This window comes from Oryctolagus cuniculus, chromosome 20 (assembly GCF_051225735.1).
Source record: "Oryctolagus cuniculus isolate XC-2025 breed Fujian yellow rabbit chromosome 20, ASM5122573v1, whole genome shotgun sequence".
NCBI lineage: Eukaryota > Metazoa > Chordata > Mammalia > Lagomorpha > Leporidae > Oryctolagus > Oryctolagus cuniculus.
Window position 1 is genome coordinate 48,410,713 of NC_142886.1, and position 17,590 is coordinate 48,428,302.

At 63.4% G+C, this 17,590-nt stretch overlaps 1 protein-coding gene across 1 annotated transcript; it reads right to left on the reverse strand.

Annotated features, from left to right (window-relative positions):
* Positions 1-439: 439 nt before the first annotated feature.
* On the reverse strand, positions 440-14,464 carry DEGS2 (delta 4-desaturase, sphingolipid 2). The gene is made up of 3 exons (XM_002724320.6): positions 14,271-14,464; positions 1,804-2,546; positions 440-890 (listed from the first exon to the last, which is right to left on the reverse strand). Exons 1-3 carry the CDS (start codon positions 14,350-14,352, stop codon positions 729-731), a joined length of 987 nt encoding a protein of 328 aa, XP_002724366.1. The 5' UTR covers positions 14,353-14,464; the 3' UTR covers positions 440-728.
* Between the last annotated feature and the right edge of the window lie 3,126 nt (positions 14,465-17,590).

The window sequence follows — 17,590 nt, forward strand, 5'->3', positions numbered from 1 at the left end:
CCTCGGGTGCCCGGCCCTCTGAGCTGGTCAGGAGACAGACCCCCCCGCTGCTGGACCTGGTCCCTCAGCTTGGAAGCAGCTCCCACAGGGTGGGGGCAGAAGGTGGGGTGGGAGCTAAGCAGGCCCAGGTGAGGGCAGCAGGGGCAGGCAGGGTGGCCAGTGGCCTCTGCAGGTCTCAGCCAGAGCAGGGAGGAACCAGGAGTCCCCAGGCCGCCAAGAAGAGCGTGCAAGGGCCTTGGCTGCCCACTGTGGCAGGACCTGGGGGGTCACTGCCCAAGCCTCAACCACCCTCTCCCTAGGAGCCGGAGGGGATGGGTAGGACTTGGGGCTGACCAGGCCTGAGCCACACCCAGGCCTTGTCCTCTGCCGGCACCTGGGGCCGGCTTCTCTGGGAACCCGGGCGCAGGCCAAGTCCCCCGCCTCAGAAGCACAATCCGTGCACTGTGAAAACAAACACTGGATTTAATTTAGGGCACGGGACACCAGAGAAGTCAGCTCCATGGAGACCACGGGCACAGGGCCGGCAGGTCAGGGCGGGGGTCCAAGCCTTACCCGGTAAGGCCCGGAAAGGTGCCCAGCGAGTCCACGAGCAGATGGGCTTCTCTGGTCACTGGGTGCGGCCACCAATGGCTGCCCCCAGAGCTCCGTGGGGGCCAGATGCAGCCAAGCCTGCACTGGGCCTGAGGCGGTGGGGCGTGCGTGGCGCCGGTGGAGTCCAGGGCGCCCGCTCAGGACGGAGACCCGGAGGCAGGGTCCTCTGCCAGCTTGCATACTCGCTTCACCCTGGCGTAGGGCCCCAGGGAGTCCTCGAACACAAAGTCCCAGAGCACCTTCACCCACGAGTGGTGCTGCGGCAGGTGGTCGTAGTACTCGGGCGCGATCTTCCGCACCTGTGGAGGGGGCCGGGTCAGGGCACACGCGCATGCGCAGGGCAAGCGTGCTGACGCGCGCCCTCGCCCTCATCCCCGGGGCTGCCTGGAGGAGGGGTCCATGGTGGAGGCCAGTGGGGCTCCAGGTTCTGGCTCTGCCTCCCCAAGCCTCTGCCTTTCCAGCTGGGAAATGGGCATGACAGACACAGCACTGGCTTCCTGGGCTGTGGTGAGGGGGTGGGCGGGGGTGCTGTCGGGAAAGGAGGCCAGCAGCAGCCCCCAGAGGCTGCGCCCCGAGACGGGCTCCCGCAGGCAGGCATCACACACTCGTGCAGGCCCAGGTGCCGGCACACCGCTGCCTCTTGCCTCTTTCTAACCAGCCAGGCGCCATCAAAGGTGTCAGGAGCTGGGCTGGGTGACGACTGTGAGCCCCCCACCCCCCCCCTTTCTCCTTCCAAATTCTGCATCCCCGGGTGTTGGGGTGGAGCGGCACCTGGCCCGGGCTCCTCGGCTCGCCTGTCTCCCTGGACCAGGAGGGGCTCCTGGAGGGTCCCAGGGCAGTGACGAGGAGTGGGGGCAGGCAGGAGGGAAGGCGCTGCTCCGTGGGCAGCCCGCTGTGCGGGGTGGGGCTGAGGTGCGGGGTGGGGCTGAGGCGCGGCGAGGGCAGGCGGCTGGCCCAGGCCGCACGGCCAGCAACGGGGCAGAGTCCCAGCAGGCTTTCTCTAAACCACATGACGCATGGTGTGCCTGCCCCGAATTTGTCTGCTGATTCCCCAGCTGGGCACTTACCTGTGGCTTTCGCACTGCCCCGGGGACAGTGAGAGTGGGCCACTCCCGACCAGCACAAAAGGGAGGGGCAGCCCGAGCCTGGCCTGACACCAGCCCCCCAACCTGCCCTGTCCCCGCGAAGCCCCGCCCAGCCCACGGCACCCACCAGGGGCAGGTAGCAGCCGGGGATGCTGGGGAAGTCGTGGTGCTCCACGTGGTAGCCCACGTTGAAGGTGATGTAGTTGAGGGGCCCGTAGTAGGAGTAGGTCTCGTGGCCCTTGAGGAACATGTAGTGCTCAGCGACAAAGTGGCCCGAGATGGGGTGCAGGCCCAGGCCCAGGAGGGTGCTGGCCAGCAGGTAGGCCATGGGCTTCACCCCCCAGAGGCTGAGGATGGCGGCGTCCACCGCCAGCTGCGCCAGGGCGTTGAACACCTCCATGCGCGTCATGGCCTTGGGGTGCACGCAGAGCGGCCGCAGCGAGTAGAACAAGGGCTGCAGCACCAGCCAGAGCAGCTTGCGGGCCGGCGTGCAGAAGAGCCGGCCCTCCAGGCGCGTGGGCACGTCCACATCCAGCCCGTCGCCGCCCAGGTAGCGGTGGTGGTCCACGTGGTACTTCTTGAAGGAGGCGGAGTAGGGCACGCCGATGGGCAGGTTGGCGAAGATGGCGAACCAGCGGTTGCGGGCGGCGGCTCCCGTGCCGAAGGCGGTGTTGTGCGAGATGTCGTGGATGGCCAGCGTCAGCGAGTGGTTCACGCAGCCGCCGAAGGTGTAGGCCCAGAAGAGCAGCCAGCGCCAGGCCAGCCCCCGCACCAGCCAGCAGGCCAGCAGCTGCGCCAGCACCAGCCCCAGCACGGCCCACTTGAGGTGCGGGTCCGGCCGCATCAGGGCCTTGATGGCCGGGTACTTGGCTGCAGAAAAGACAGGGACACGCGTGAGGCAGCTCACCGTGAGGGCACCCTCACCCACCCGCCTCTTCCTCTTGCCTCCTGTCTTACTTCCCCGGGGGAGCAGCCTGGACATGCGCTGTACCCTACGAAGCCTGGCTGTGCGCCATGAGGCCTGGCCCCAATCCCCAGCCCCCTGGGCGCGTGTTTGCCATCAGCCTGAGGAAAGGACACGCGGCCCCAGGTCCCAGACAGCTGCGGGCCGCCTGGCCCCACGCATGCCCAGGCTCACGGGTGCTGGGGGTGGCAGGGCTGGCCGGGGAGGCCGAGGTGGGGGACTCTGCGCTGCTCCGGACCTTTCAGTTCTTAAAACAAACAAGACCTGAAAGAAATGGGCAAAAATGCCGAACGCGCTTGCTATGAACCTTTTGTTCTTCTGTGTATTTTGTTTTACAGAAAAGGAAAAAACAGCGTGAGTAGGAGGTGGCCCAGCCGAGGCCACCCCACCAAGGAGCAGCCAGCGCCGCAGGGAAGGGCAGGGTGGGCGCCCAGGCAGGGTGGAGGTGCAGCAGGGGTGGAATGGGCCTTCTGGAAACCCCCGGCTGCCCGGCAGGGGGGCTGGCAGTCCCAGGCAGAAGGCAAGTGCCACGTTGTGAACTCAGGGTGCTCCGTGCCCCTAAGGTCGGCCCTGAACCTTGGCACCCCGGGCAAGAGCACATGGGCCCTCAGGGCCAGCACTGGCATGCACAGAAGGGGAACTGAGGCAGAAGGGCAGGAACTTACCCCAGGGTGCCCACTGTCCCAGCAGCTGCAGCATGCACCCCACCCCTACTGCCCAGTGAGCGGCAGAGTGGCCTCGAGGAGGCTGGGGGCCGCAGCCTGAAGTGGACCTCACCCCAGCTCCCTCCCAGGGGCGCCGAGCCCCTCCCTGTCATGTGCACAGTGGGAAGGAGGTTCCCCGCCCCATGCTCACTGGCCTGGTCATGGCTCAGTTACAGAGAGGGCTCAGCCGGCTCCACCGACGCCGAGGACGCCAGGGCACCAGGACGCTGCCCACCGTGGCATCTGCAAGTCTCCTGGGACAGACAACACGGAGTGTCCAAAAGCAGCCCGCGGCAGTCAGGGAGCCGCCAGCTCAGAAGCCATCCACCGAGCGCTGAGCCCCAGCACCTGCCCCGGGGTGGGCGGGCCTAGAGCCCTGCCCAGCCTTGACCTTGCTGTGTGGCCAGTGCACCCCTGCCCCTCTGGGCCTCACAGTCCCTGGAGTACGGTGCGGGCGTGACGTGTCTCACAGGGTGTCTGCCCCCGGGAGGGTTCCAGTCCCACATCTGCTGGGAGAGGCGGGAGGGAAGCTGGCAGCAGCCCCCCAGGGCCCTGCTCTCTGCTCCCTGGAGCTCCCCCAAGCAGGGCCCCACGCACAGCTCCTTTGTGCCTCAGACAAAGTGGGCAGCGGCCCAAGGACCCCGTCCAGTGCCCCCAGGAACCACACCCCTATCTGGACCCCCTCAGGGAGGGCCCTTCCCAGCCCACAGCCCCCACTCCAGCTGCCGCAAGCCTGACCCTGGGCCGTGGAACCTGGGACTGGGCCTCAAACTCCACCGAATCTTCTGGGCACTTGGACCCCGGCGGCCGGTCAAGGGGCCTCGCGGGGGCCCAGCAGCCAGCAGGAAACCCTGGTGGGCAGGTGCAGGGTGAGGTTCAGATGCCGGCTCCAGATAAGGCTCTAACATCCAGAATGCGGAACGAACTCCTACACTCACGCCATGGAGGGCCAGCGACGCAGTCAACAGACAGGCAAAGGCGTAAAGAGACTTGCGGCCAGCAAGTACGCGGGACACACAGATCAGCCAGGCGAGACATCACGTGGCGTCACGCCAGCTTTGATGGCTAGAACTTAGAGAACTACAATCGCTGATGAGGATGCGGGAAGTCGGACTGGGGACACGGCCGGCGGGGACACAGAATGGCACAGCCAACGTGAACGTTGGACACAGGATGACCGTTCAGCCCAGCCCCTCGCCTCCCAGGAGAACTGAAGTGGGAGGCAGACCTCAGCACCCCGTGTCCACAGCAACCAGAAGGTGGAACTGCCCCCTGCATGAATGAACAAAGTGGGTGGGAGGGTCGGAGCTGGCGCAGCCACCAGCCGATGAGCCTCGGGGACATCAGGCTCCTTGGCACAGAGAGTGGCTGGTGCGTGACTCCCGCCTATAGGACGTCTGGAACGGGCAAATCCATGGACAGACGCAGGGCAGGGGATACCAGGCTGGGGGAGGGCAGGGAGTGAGCGTCTGTTTGGGGTTATGGGACAGTTTTAGAAACCGCACAACATGGTGACTGTCACAAATGCCACCAAATCACACACTTGGAGAAAATGGGGGCTGGCGCTGTGGGCTCAGCCGCCACCTGCAACACCAGCGTCAGAGCACCAGTTCCAGTCCCGGCTGCTCCACTTCTGATGCAGCTCCCTGTGGATGCACCTGGGAAGGCAGCATTGAAGGCTCAAGTACTTGGTCCCTGCCGTCCATGTGGGAGACCCAGATGGAGCCCCTGGCTCCTGGCTTAGGCCTGGCCCAGCCCTGGCTGTTGACACCATTTGGGGAGTGAACCAACCAGCCGGTGAAGATTCTCTTTCTCCCTCTCTTTGTCTCCCTCCCTCTCTCTGTAACTGCCTTCAAAATAAATAAAATACATCATGTAAAAACAAAAGCAGGGGCCGGTGCTGTGGCATAGCGGGTAATGCTGCCTCCTGCAGTGCTGGCATCCCATGTGGGTGCTGGTTTGAGACCCGGCTGCTCCACTTCCGATCCAGCTCTCTGCTGTGGCCTGGGAAAGCAGTGGAAGATGACCCAAGTGCTTGGGCCCCTGCACCCACGTGGGAGACCTGGAGGAAGCTCCTGCCTTCGGATCAGCACAGCTCCGGCTGTTGCGGCCAACTGGGGAGTGAACCAGCGGATGGAAGACCTCTCTCTCTCTCTGCCTCTCCTCTGTGTAACTCTTTCAAATAAATTTTTAAAAATCCTTTAAAAAATTTTTAAAAAGTCAAAGTGGCAAATTGTATGTTGCATATATTTCACTGCCAAAAACATGGGGATAAAAACACACTAATGAAACAAATCCAGTTTCCAGGGGGCCTCAGTCCTGGAGGCCACATCTCAGCCCACGGGGAGACGCAGGCACGGAGACGCGAGGTCGGCCAGGCCAGCAGGCGGCAGGTGGTCTCCCAGGCCATCAGAGTGCCGCGCCCCTGCGTGTTCTCGGGCACAGGAAGTGGTGGGAGTCACGGCGAAGGACCATCAGGGCAGTCGCATTCCTGAGTGGCCGCCAGGCGCTGGCCCGTGCTGGAGCTGGAGGAGGGGACCGGCCAGGCTCTAAGCTGCGCCCTGGACACCCCAGGCCTCCCAAGAGGCTGAGGGGCTGAGCCTGTTCTAGACTCAGGGTGGAGACCAGCGTGGGCTCCCAGAGATGGCGCCGTCCCTAGTCCTGTCACCTCTCCCCAGGCGAGGCCATGGGCACAGGAAAAACAAGACCCAAGGTCAGCGCGAGGGTCCCCAGGAGGGAGGCAGAGAGGAGGTCCAGACGTGGGACACACACCCTGGGATGCCGCGGCAGCAGAGGATGGGGGAGCAGGAACGCCTTCTCCCCCAGAACCTTGGGGGTGCCCAGCACTGCCGACCCGACCTTAGCCGGTGACGCCCAGGGCTGCAGGACCACTGTGTGCTGCTGGCAGCCAGCAAGCCGGTGACGCCCAGGGCTGCAGGACCACTGTGTGCTTTGTCACCGCAGCAAATGACAGGAAGCTCATGCAGCAGCTGTGGCAGGAAGGTGCAAGGGGCCACGGGGCTGCAACCTCCCCTCCCCGCACCCGGGTTCCTCCTGCACCCCGATGCCTGGGCCGGGGTGGTGCCTCCCCCCCATCCACAACACCCAGCACCATCTGCCAGGCTCAGTGCGCAGCTGCAGACACGAGATCGAAGGACATGGCCTGGCCTGGGTGTGACGTGTGGGCCACACACTCATCTCCCACCTAGGAGCAGCTGCCAGGCTGCATAGCCGGGCCTATCCCAGCTCCTCCCTCCCCGACAGGGGCCCAGGGCTGGGGTGGGGGTGGGGCACTGCAGAGAAGCCTCGCCATTCCAGGAAAGGCCGGTGCTTGGGTGCGGAGGGGTGGGGGTGGGGGGATAGGGGTGGGGGTGGGGGTGGGGGGATGGGGGATGGGGTCCTGGTGCAGAGGTCGAAGCAAGGGGCCCAGGGAAGGGGGAGGGTGTACCGGCCACCCACTCCTCAGGTGGGCCCTGGCCCCAGCACAGTGCCAGGAGAATCATGGGCCAAGTCCCTAATCCTTGTACACCTAGGGCCGTGGCCTCCCTCTCACCAGGGGTGGCCTCTTGGCACCCGGCCCCCCTCAGGCCCCCAGGGCAGTAGCCAGCCCTTTCCTACTGAGACCCCCCGTGGGAATCTACCCGCTCAGGGCCACTGACTGCCATGAGGCATGTGGCCCCTGTTTCCCCTTGGAAGGAGGCCAAGCCCTGGGGTAAGAGGGTGGGGCAGGCCACACCTGTGCCAGGTGAGCCACAGGAAGGAGAGGCTGGACCCAGGCCCTCTACACCTGCACCCCTCAGAGGGAAAATAAGTGACAACCAGGCAGCCATGACCCTGGGCAGGGCCGCAGTCTCTTCATTTGTCCCTCCTGTGGGGGAGGTGTGTAGGGGCACAGGAGGCAGCACCCGGAGGCCCTGCCACACCCTGCCTGGCCCACCTCCAGTGAGACAGGCCCCCCGCTCCTCTTCCCCACGTCTCCAGGGCCCTGGCCAAGCCCCTTCCTCATCTCAGGCCCACCCAGGACCGCCTGAGAGGGAGGAACATGCATCGGGGAAGGGCCCGGTGCCCAGCTGCGGCCGGTGCTGCTTCCTCCACAGGCCCATGGAGTCTGGGGGCCTACAGAGCCCCTGAAATCTTGGGGACAGCCACAGACCCTCTCAGGGGCCGCTGGGCTGCTTCCAGCCTGGCCCGAGAACAGGCTCATGTGGCCAAAGACCTCAGTCCCCAGAGGGCCCGGGGTGCGTGACTCCTCCTGCTCCCCAGGCACCAGCAGGTGCCAGGAATCCCCCGCCCCTCTACCCAGCATCCTGGTCTCCAGGTGACAGCACACGGCACCTGCATGCCTCTCGGGGCCGTGGCGGGTCACACACACGTGCTCAACATTTCCTTGAGCGGGTAGGAAGCAGAGCTTCCTCATCTGACCCGTGGGCCGCAGCTGCCGGGCTTGGAGCAAACTCCTCGGCCACAGTGGGGTCCCAGGACCCAGCCGTCACATCGGAAGCAACTAAAAACCAGCGAGGGCGCACCGGGCAGCAGGACTAGGGACCCTGAGGAGCGGGGCAGGTGCTGGACCCCCAGGCCCCTCCCCCTGCCGGCCCACAGTGCAGGGAAGAAGAACCAACCCAGCAAGCTGGAGGACATGAGCAGGCGGAGAAGGGCATCAGGGCCGGGAGCCGGCGGCTGCAGGAGGGAGGAGCCTCGCTGATGGCTGGCTGAACACACGAACCCAGGCAGACTCACAAGGCCCAGGAACAGCTACGGGGGAGCCCCAAGTCCTGGAGAGGCAAGGGCTGGTGGTCCCACCCATGGGTCACCCTGGTCCCCAGTGGGGCTGCCTGGGAGCAGGAGCCAGCTGGCTGGCAGAGAAAACTCAACTCTCCATCCCAGAAACCTGCCAGGCCCAGAGGGAGGAGGGAGCGACCTGAGAACCCCCAGCCAGGCAGACTGGAAGTGCAGGAGGTCACGGCTGAGCGCACTTGGGGACAGTCAGGATTCGACAGTTTGGCTTGGTGGTGTCCGGCTGCCAGGGACAGGAAGCTGGAACAGGAGCCCATGGACTCAGCAAGGCCGGACATCTCAGCAAGAGCAGACTGAGGGCAGGTGGGGCAGGGGAGGACGGCGAGAGTGGCCACGGGCACGGAGGGCGGCTGGGCAGGTGGTCTGGAGGTGGGGTGGGTGGTAGATAGGCAGGCAGGTGGGGTGGGTGGTGGGCAGGCAGGTGGGGTGGGTGGGTGGCTGGTGGGCAGGCAGGTGGGATGATGGGTGGGTGGTAGGCGGGTAGTTGGTTGGTTAAGATGGGAAAGGGAGGAAAGCACCAGGGTCTGCATCATAGAGAAGGCAGCAGAGGAACTGGTCCAACAGGGGGAGCCTCTCTCAGGGACTCCCAGGAAATGGGAAGGGAGAGTGGGTGGCCTGGGAGGCAGCCCTGGTGCCTGGCCTGGACGCCATCTTTGCTGAGCACAGAGAGGGGAAAGCACAAGGGAGAAGCGGAGGAGCGGGAGGAGCGGGAGGAGGGGGAGGAGCGGAGGAGGGGGAGGAGCGGAGGAGGGGGAGGAGGGGGAGGAGCGGAGGAGCGGGAGGAGCGGGAGGAGCGGGAGGAGCGGGAGGAGCGGGAGGAGCGGGAGGAGCGGGAGGAGCGGGAGGAGGGGAGAAACAGTCCTGGGCAGCTCTGAGGCAGCGCCAGCCGGCAGGGCCTGACCCTGGCTGCACATTCCAACCTGGTCAGCCCGGCTGCGTCTTCCCTGCTCTGGGAGGACAGTGACCCTGGCTGTGACCCCGGCCCCCAGGGCTGATGGCAGGAATAGCCAGGGTCCATGTGTGCCTCCCGGGCTCTCTGCTCTGAGGAGCAGCCAAGAGCTCAGCGTGGGCGCCATCCGGAACCAAAGGCAAAGACCCAGACAAGTGGTCTCCCAGCAGCAGCCCCGGGGGGCCCAAGGCAGCCAGGCAGCTGGCCAAGAACACCTGCCATCGCTAGAAGCCGCCCGTCCAGGTGTGACACTGAAAGGAGAGCTGTGAGGTCCAGGAAGGCTCAAGGAAGGGCCCACCACGGCACAGCCAGGCTCACGGGCCAACCGAACCCGGCACCCTCCACCACAGGCCTTCCCGCTGCCAAGCCAGGTCCCCCAGGCGGCTGACCCTTGGGCTCCACCACCTGCTTGGCAGGTGACGGTCCCTCGTTTTACAGACCAGTAAGCAGAGGCCCCTCCAAAACGTGTGATCAGTTGCCTAGCTTCCATGGGGCGGGGCCTCCAGAGGGGAGGAAGGCGTGCTCCCTTGCAGGCTACTTCCTGGAGCAGGGCTATGCTGGAACCAAGCGTCCAGAGAGAGTGCTGGTCAGGCTCAGTCCAGCTGCTACTGTGTGCCCTCGGCAAGCCCCGCCCTTCTCTGGGCCTCCCCCCTCCCCTGGGTGGGAGGAGGGAGGCGGCAGCAGGTCTGAGATGCTGGGACGAGCCCCAGGAGAGCTGTCCCGTGCGCACGCGGGCAGGGGCGGCAGCACTGCAAAGGCGGTCAGCCCGGCCCGCACAGCGGCCTCGCACTCTGCAGCTGTCAGGGCACTTGGCCTGGCCCAGAACGCCCCGGCAGGTCTGCTGTGCCACCAAGGGTGGGGACCGAGGCAGAGGCCGGAGGCTGTCTTTATCCTCTGCAGGTGGCCCAGCTGCAGGCCATTCTCCTGGTCCCAGCAGGGCTCTGGGAGCTGTGGGCCTCGTCACTTATGCTCTGGTCCCCTGCTGATGTCCAGGCCCTGGGACAGCTTAGGACTGCATGCTCCTGCCACGTTCCCAGGGAGGCGAAATGCCATCCCGTGGAAGTCACTGGCCATGGGGTGTGAGCTCTCTGTCTTTGCCAGTCCTCACCTAAGTGCCCTCCAGGTCTGACATCCCTCCTCTGCCCCCATCTGCGTCCCAGCACCGGCCACACAGCAGCTCAATGATGACAGCACCACCTGGTGGCCACAGTGGGAAGTGCTGAGACACGGCACCTTGGGGCCACTTCCGGGCCTCTCCCCACCCAGCTGTAAACCTTGACCTCTGCCCAGCCACTCCTCCCAAAGACACCCAACTCACTCACTCTCCTCCTTCCCAAGCATCTTCCTGCCCACTCCAGCCTCACACAGCGTCAACCTCTCCACCTCCAGCTTCGAGCCCAAAGACAAGCCTTGGCTGGTCAGCTCAGGTGACCTGGCGTGACATGAAAAACATGGAAAGCGGCCCAAAGTGCCTTGCACAGCCAGTCACCCCACCCTGCCTGCTCACCAGCCAATGTAGTCGCCAAACCTGCTTTTTGTCCAGTGACAAATCTGTGCCGAAGGTTTGCAAGGATCCAGGCCCCAGGGCAGGGCTGGCAGGGGTTCTGGTAGGGGGTCGCAGGGGAGGGGGTGGAGTCACAGGTGAGCGAGTGGGGCCAAGTGAGGGGCACAGCGTCAGAGGACTGGGGGACCTGGTGGGTAGGGCTGTCACAGGGGTCTCCACGGCCACACGGGATGTTCCTGGGGATATGGAAATGACCTAAAGTTGTGTCAGGAAACCCCTGAGAAGTGCCTGACTGTGTACCTAGCCGAGCGGACTTTATGGCATGCCAATTATCCTGCAATAAAGCTGTTAAAAATTAAAAAACTGACGAGGGGCGGAGCTACTCGGGTCGGAAGCCACAGCGCACACGGCGGCGCCAGGAAAGGAGCAAGCTGGCAGCAGCGGTGGGGCCTTGGGGGGGGGGGGGGCGCGGGGAATGGGCTGCCAGCGGGAGCCTTGGCCTCACTCCTGCCAGGCTGGTGACCTTGAGCAAGGGGCTTCACGTCCCAGGGCCAAGATGTGGACATGAAAGAGAGGAATGTCTAGAACGTCTACAGGGCCAGAAAAGATGAAATGACTCCAAGTTCAAAGACAAGGGCAAGGGAGGTAGCCTGGCCTGACTGCACCCCCCTGATGCCCACCCTGGATCCCTAACCCCGAGGATTCAGGAGGTCGAGGCCCCTGTGCGTCCGCCTTGGGAGGATACGGACGAGTCGGCTGCCAGCGAGTCAGCGGCCCTCTCCTGACACCCAGCCCGGCAGCACCAGGAGGAAGGGCACGTGGGCCCCGACTCTGGCGGGCGTCTGAGGGCAGCAAGGGCTCTGTGAAGGTGCCAGGTGCTTCCTGGATTCCCTCACCCCTGCCAGGGCCACTGCGGCAGGAATGCTGGGTGGAGGGAGGAAACCTCAGGTGTGTGGGCTGCAACATCGTAACCCAGGGTAGACTCAACCATGGGAACAAAGGCAGCAGGGCTGAGGGAGGGAGCGGGCACCCCACCGCCAGCCACGAGTACACAGCCAGCGGCACTTCCCAACCTTGGCCATGATGGAGGCATTTACAGAAACCGGCAAGTGCAGTGAATCAGTATTTGGTTCCCTTCAGAGAGATAGTCGTTTGACATTTACCAGCGAGCAAGAGAGCAAGCGAGCATGTGTGTGTGTGTGTTACAGAGGGCTTCTAGAAACACAGCATTGAGACCTGCAGGAAGCCTATCAATTCAGTAGATGAGGAAGGCAAGAGGTGGGACAGGGGAAGATGGTGGCCCATCCCACTAAGGGTGTGGAGGGCTGAAGGTGCAGAGAGATGCAGTCAGAGCTTGGGTCTGCCACCAGGCCAGAGCAGAGACTAGGAGCTGGCCAGGGGACACCCTGGAGGATGCGAGCCGGGGAGGCACAGTCGGGACAAACAGCCCCACAGCAACCACCTGCCGTCGGCTTGCTTGTATCCTGCCCAGGGCCCCTCTTCATCTCTGCTACCGATGTTGGCTCCCAGCTCCTCTGCCTTGCTCAGAGCCGCTTCTCTCTGCCCTTACTGGGTGCTCCTGGGGGCTGGCCCTGCCCAGCCCCTGCCCACTGACCAGGGCAAGCTCTGCTGGCCAGTTCCAGCCTCAGCGCTCCTCCAGCCAGCCTTGCAGGAGTGGCAGGGGACCCTTCCCCGTGCCCCCACGGCAGAGGAGGGCGAGGCCTCACTGCGGGCTGACAAGAGCCCACAGTCCCCCTCGCAGCCTCAGCCAGTTCTGTTCTGGATTTTACTGCTTGCCACTAGACTCCCAGCCAGGGCCTTTCCTAAGCAAATAATCCAACAATTGCCAAGCCCCACTTCCTGGTGTTCCTCTTTTGTTTCTCTTTGATTACTTGAAATTTTTTTTTGCCATGTGTGCCTTGCTTTCATAATTTAAAAAAAAAAATGCAAAGCTCTTTTGTTTTCAAAAACAACAAAACAGATCCAAAGCCTGCTTGCACGGCCACACCTGGCGTGGCTGGTCTCCGACGGGGGCAGTTTGCTGGCTCAGCCCTGGCGCGCGAGCTGTGGTTCACGAGGAGCTGCTAGGGACCCCACTCTCGCTGCCCTGGGGAACTCCTGCCCAGCCCCTTCCCCCCTTCCCGGCCAGAGTGGGAGGCAGACTTTGCCCCGCCTGGAGCCGGCTCTTTGCAAGGACTTCCTGGGATCGGACTCTGAGATTATGATCTTTATTGAACATCTGTGGGTTCCTACAACCTTGGCACAGGCTGCAGCGGCCAGCCGGGCAGGGCAGGGCAGGGCAGGAGTGGCCTGAAGACCAGCCTGCCCTCAGTGGCCTCTGGGGAGGCAAGCGGCTTCCCCTCTCCTGAGCCCCACTCCGCTTCCTCCTCTGGCCGGGGAGCAGCACCGGCGTTGAGAAAGCGGAGCCGGAGGCGGAGGGGCACTCCCTGGCGTGGGCAAACCCAGGGCGGGCGGAGCACCTCGTGCGCCGCCCCCTCCACCTGCCAGGGCCGCCTCAGGAAGGTGCTGGGATCCATCCCTTTCGAGCTGCCCCAAGTGCTCACCAGCAGTCAGCTCCACAGCCAAGCTCTTGACCTGTGCCCCACGGGGCCCGGAGCATGATGGGCTGTAGCCAGTGAGGCGACACCCCAAGAAGGGGTCCTCGCCAGCTTCCTGCTAAGGCGCACTGGGAAGCAGCAGATGGCTCAGGTTCCTGGGCCCTGCCTCCCACACAGGAGTTGTGGATGGAGTTCCAGGCTCCTGGCTTCCGCCTGACTCAGCTCTGGCCGTTCCTAGCAATTAGGGAATAAACCAGCAGACCAGGAGATTCTCATTCTCATTCTAATAAATAAATTTAAAAAGCTTCCGTGATAGCAAAAGACAAACTACAGGGGTTTAAAAACATTTGCAACAGCTAAGACACCAGGGGTTAAAGGCCTGTCATAGCCCTAACATCCGGAGAAGAGGGTTCCAGGAGAAGGAGAAAATAGCCAATTAAGATTTGAAACCAAGCATCGAGTAAATGCAAATTAAGCCTACAACGAAATAACATCGTCCTGCCAACCTGACTGGCAAAACGTGGGGCCGATTCAAAGGTGTCAGGGCGGCTTAGGGGGTAGTCAACAGCCGGGCGGGGGAGGGGCGCCGCCGGCTGAGAGGACCCCCCGCCGCGCAGTCCCTGCGAGGGACCCCCCCAATCCCCGCCAGCCTCACGCAGTCCCCGCGAGGGAGCCCCCATCCCGGCCAGCCCCGAGTGGGGAGGCGCCGTCGGTGCGGACGGCGTGAGTGTGGACGGCGACGCAGGGTAAAGGCAACCCCGTGGACCGCTGCCCGGTCCAGCCCCGCGGCGACCTGGGCGGGGCAGGGGGCGGTTGGGGCGCAATCTTAGTTTTTTCCTGCGCCGCACTCATACGCCCTGAACCCCGGCATTCGGGGCGGACGTGGTGGTGTTCGCCGCTGGCCGGGGGACCTGGGGCCCTGCGCACAGCAGGCGCCCACCGACTGCGGGCAGAGGGCACCGAGGGGCCCCCTGGGGACACTGAGCTTCCCGCCGGCCTGCTGCCTCTGAAACCGCTCTCTGGGCGAGGACCCCGCAGCCAGGTCCGGGCCGCCGGGGTGGACACGGGCGCGCCCTCGGGCGCCCCACCCCCGGCGGGAGCCCGCGCCCCTCGCTCACCCAGCATCTCCTTGCGCCGCTGCGTGTGCGGCTGGTCGGTGTAGACCCACTCGAAGTCGCTGCGGCTCGTGCTGCTGCCCATGGTGGCGCCGGGGAGCGCGGCTCGGAGCGCGGCACGGGACGCGGCGCACGGCCCGGCTCTGCTCCACCTGTCGCGGCGCCCGGGCGCGCGGGACTAGTTCAGGTGCCCGGGGCGGGGCGGGGCCACGGGCGGGGGCGGAGCCAGGTGCGCTCTGCGGCGGAGGCCGCCAGAGCCCGGCGGCGTCCAGACCGGGAGCCGGGCGCCGTGGCTCTGGTTTCCTCGGCTGGGAAGCGTGGCCTGCGGGATCGTGCGCGACCCACGGGAGTCCTCGGCCCCTCGCTGCGCCCGGCGCGCGCTCCGCGGTCCGGACCCTCTCGCGTCCCTCCTACTGCGGGGCAGAGAGTAGCCGCGCGCACCGGCGGGCAGGAGGGAGGTGCGGGCGCAGGTACGGATGCGACAGGTGCCAGTGCAGCGGACAGGACCCACAGGAGGGGCGCTGTGTGCCCAACGATCCGTGCCAGGTGAGTCACAGCCGCTTCTGCCTCCGGGAACCTGAGTTCTGACCGGCACGCAAGTACGGACGTCATTCAGAGTGGAGCCTGCAGTGACAAAGGTGGCCCTGGCTGCCACGGTCAGGACAGTGGACTTGGGTGCTTTGGCCTGGACGATGAGTGGGCGGCCCACGTTCAAGGCCTAGGAGGAGGACTGTGGGTGGGACAGGGAGGAGGGAAGCAAAGGCTCGGAAGCCAGGAGGGTCTCAGGCCTGGCGGAAGGGAGCGCAGAGCTCTCCATCTCGCCCTCTCTCTCCTTGTTCCTGCTCTTCTGGATTTTTGGAGCCAGTCCTTGGTGTACCTGAAGGCCAGAGCCTGGCTTCTTCCGGGAGCCGGCTGCATACCCAAGGCAGACCCGGGCTGGCTCCTGCTGCTGGAAGGCCATAGCCCACTGGTGTGGTACATTTGGCAGGCCTCCCTCAGCCCAGAGCCACAGGCAGTCCTGGTGTGAACCAGGAGAGAAGACACGGGCTTGGGTGGCTGCCGGGGCCAGCCCCTGTGTGAGCAGTGAGACAGTGAGAGGACATCGAGGCCCGATTCCCCACCCAACAGGAAGAGCCTAGAGCCCAGCGTTGCCAGCCCCTGTTGCAGCACCCCACGGGGTCACCCACCTAGCCTGCACAGCTGCAGAGACAGAAGACGCATGGCTCCCTGGGCAGCCAGAAGGGCCCTGAGAAGCCGTTCCACCAGCCATCACTTCACAGAGGAAACCAAAACCCAGAGATGGGGGGCACCCCAGGGAGAGGGCCCCAGCCCCTGCCTCGAAACACGGCTGAGCTCAGTAAACCTGGAGTTTGTGCCCCAGGAGACACCGCCAGGCCTGCCTGCCTCGGTCCTGGGGCCTGGCCTAAAACTTGACCCAGATTCTTACCCCGAGACACCTCCTGTCCAGACAAAACTTGCCCCATGGCCTCCTGTCACAGATGAGGGAATGGAAGCCAACCTGTGAGTAACCAGAGGACAGGCGAGTGAGACGTGGGAACGGGAGAAGCTCAAGACACACAGCCCCCGATCAGTCCAACCAGGAAGACCCAAGGCCAGCTGAGACCAAGCAGCTCAGCATCACGGGGCAGGCTTTGGGTCTAGTTAAGATACTAGTTAAGGATACTAGTTAAGGAGCCCTATGGCGTAGTTGGTTAAGCCCCTGCCTGCAATGCCAGCCTCCCATATGGGCACTGGTGCAAGTCCCAGCTCCCTGCTAATGAGCCTGGGGAGGCAGCAGAGGATGGTCCTGGTACTTGGGCCCCAGCACCCACATGGAAGCTCCTGGCTTTGGATTGGCCCAGCTCCAGCTGTTGCAGCCACTTGGGGAGTAAATCATGGATGGAAGATCTCTCCCTCTCTCACTCTCTCCCTCTCTCGCTTGCTCTCTAGCTCTGCCTTTCACATAAATAAATCTTTTTTTAAAGGCACCAGTTAAGAGGCCTGCACCCGCATTGGAGTGTGCGGGCTTGACTCCTGCTCCAGCATTGCTGGAGGTGGTGCTGATGGCTAAGTAGTTGGGTCCCTGCTACACATACAAGATCTGGAGTTCTCAGCTCCTAGTCCCAGCCTGGTTGAGTCCCAGCCTTTGTAGGCATTTGGGGTGTGAACCAGCATATCAGAGCTCTGTCTCTCAAATAAATATTAACAAAACAAACTCGGTTTCAAGATGATGAACTTGGGGCTGGTGTGGCGGCACAGCGGCTTGAGCGGCTGCTCTCAGTGCCGGCATCCCGTACTGGAGCAGCTGTTCACGTGCCGGCTGGCTCTGCTCCCCAGCCAGCTCCCTGCTCATGGGTCTGGGAAGGCAGCAGCAGATGGTCCAAGTGCTTGGGCCCCTGACACCAAGGGGGAGACCCTGATGGAGCTCCTGGCTCCTGGCTTCAATCTGGCCCAGAGCCTCCGCCATGGCAGCCATGTGGGGAGCGACCAGTGGATGGAAGATCTCTCTCCTCTGTAACTCTGCCTTTAAAATACATAAATAAATCTTTAAAGAAAAATAAATAGATCTTTTTTAAAAAAGTTTACTAATGAGAACACAAACGTATCTGCAACATGCTGTTCGGAAGGGGGGCCTGGAATAGGGAAAGGACGTTGGGGAGACACTCAGGACATCTGGATAATCGGGGAGACACTCAGGACATCTGGATAAAGGAGACAGATAACACGACGGTGTGGTCCATTACTTGTGAAAATGCACCATAGTATTAGATTAAAATAAGGAACATTTTTTAAAGATTTTTTATTTATTTGAGAGGTAGAGTTACAGAAGTGAGAGGGAGAGACAGAGAAAGGCCTCCCTTCCATTGGTTACGCCCCAAATTGCTGCAACGGCCGGAGCTGCGCCGATCCAGGTGGTTCTTTCTCGTCTCCCACGTGGGTGCAGGTGCCCGATCACCTGGGCCATCTTCTGCTTTCCCAAGCCACAGCAGAGAGCTGGATCGGAAGAGGAGCAGCCGAGACTAGAACTGGCGCCCATATGGGATGCTGGCACCTCAGGCAGAGGATTAACCTACTGCACCACGGTGCCAGCCCCAAAATAAGGAACATTTAATGTGGGTGTATGTCACCTTTCCATAGTATCATCACAACTTTCTGTAAATCTAAAACTGTCCCAGAAATTAATCCATGCACACGAAGCCAGATGATTTTTGCAAAGTGCCAAGAACATACATCGCACAAAGGATAGGCTTCCCAATAAGTGGTGCTGGCAAAACTGGAGACACGCGTAGAAGAATGTCACCGGGTCCCTATCCCCCACCACA

What these genes read in the sequence shown, in the direction of transcription:
- DEGS2 (XM_002724320.6), bottom strand. Translation starts at nt 14,352, where the DNA reads ATGGGCAGCAGCACGAGCCGCAGCGACTTCGAGTGGGTCTACACCGAC. An exon ending in GCGGCGCAAGGAGATGCTGG is followed by an intron (nt 2,547 to 14,270) that starts GTGAGCGAGGGG and finishes TCTTTTCTGCAG; the next exon opens with CCAAGTACCCGGCCATCAAG. An exon ending in CCGGCTGCTACCTGCCCCTG is followed by an intron (nt 891 to 1,803) that starts GTGGGTGCCGTG and finishes CCCCCTCCACAG; the next exon opens with GTGCGGAAGATCGCGCCCGA.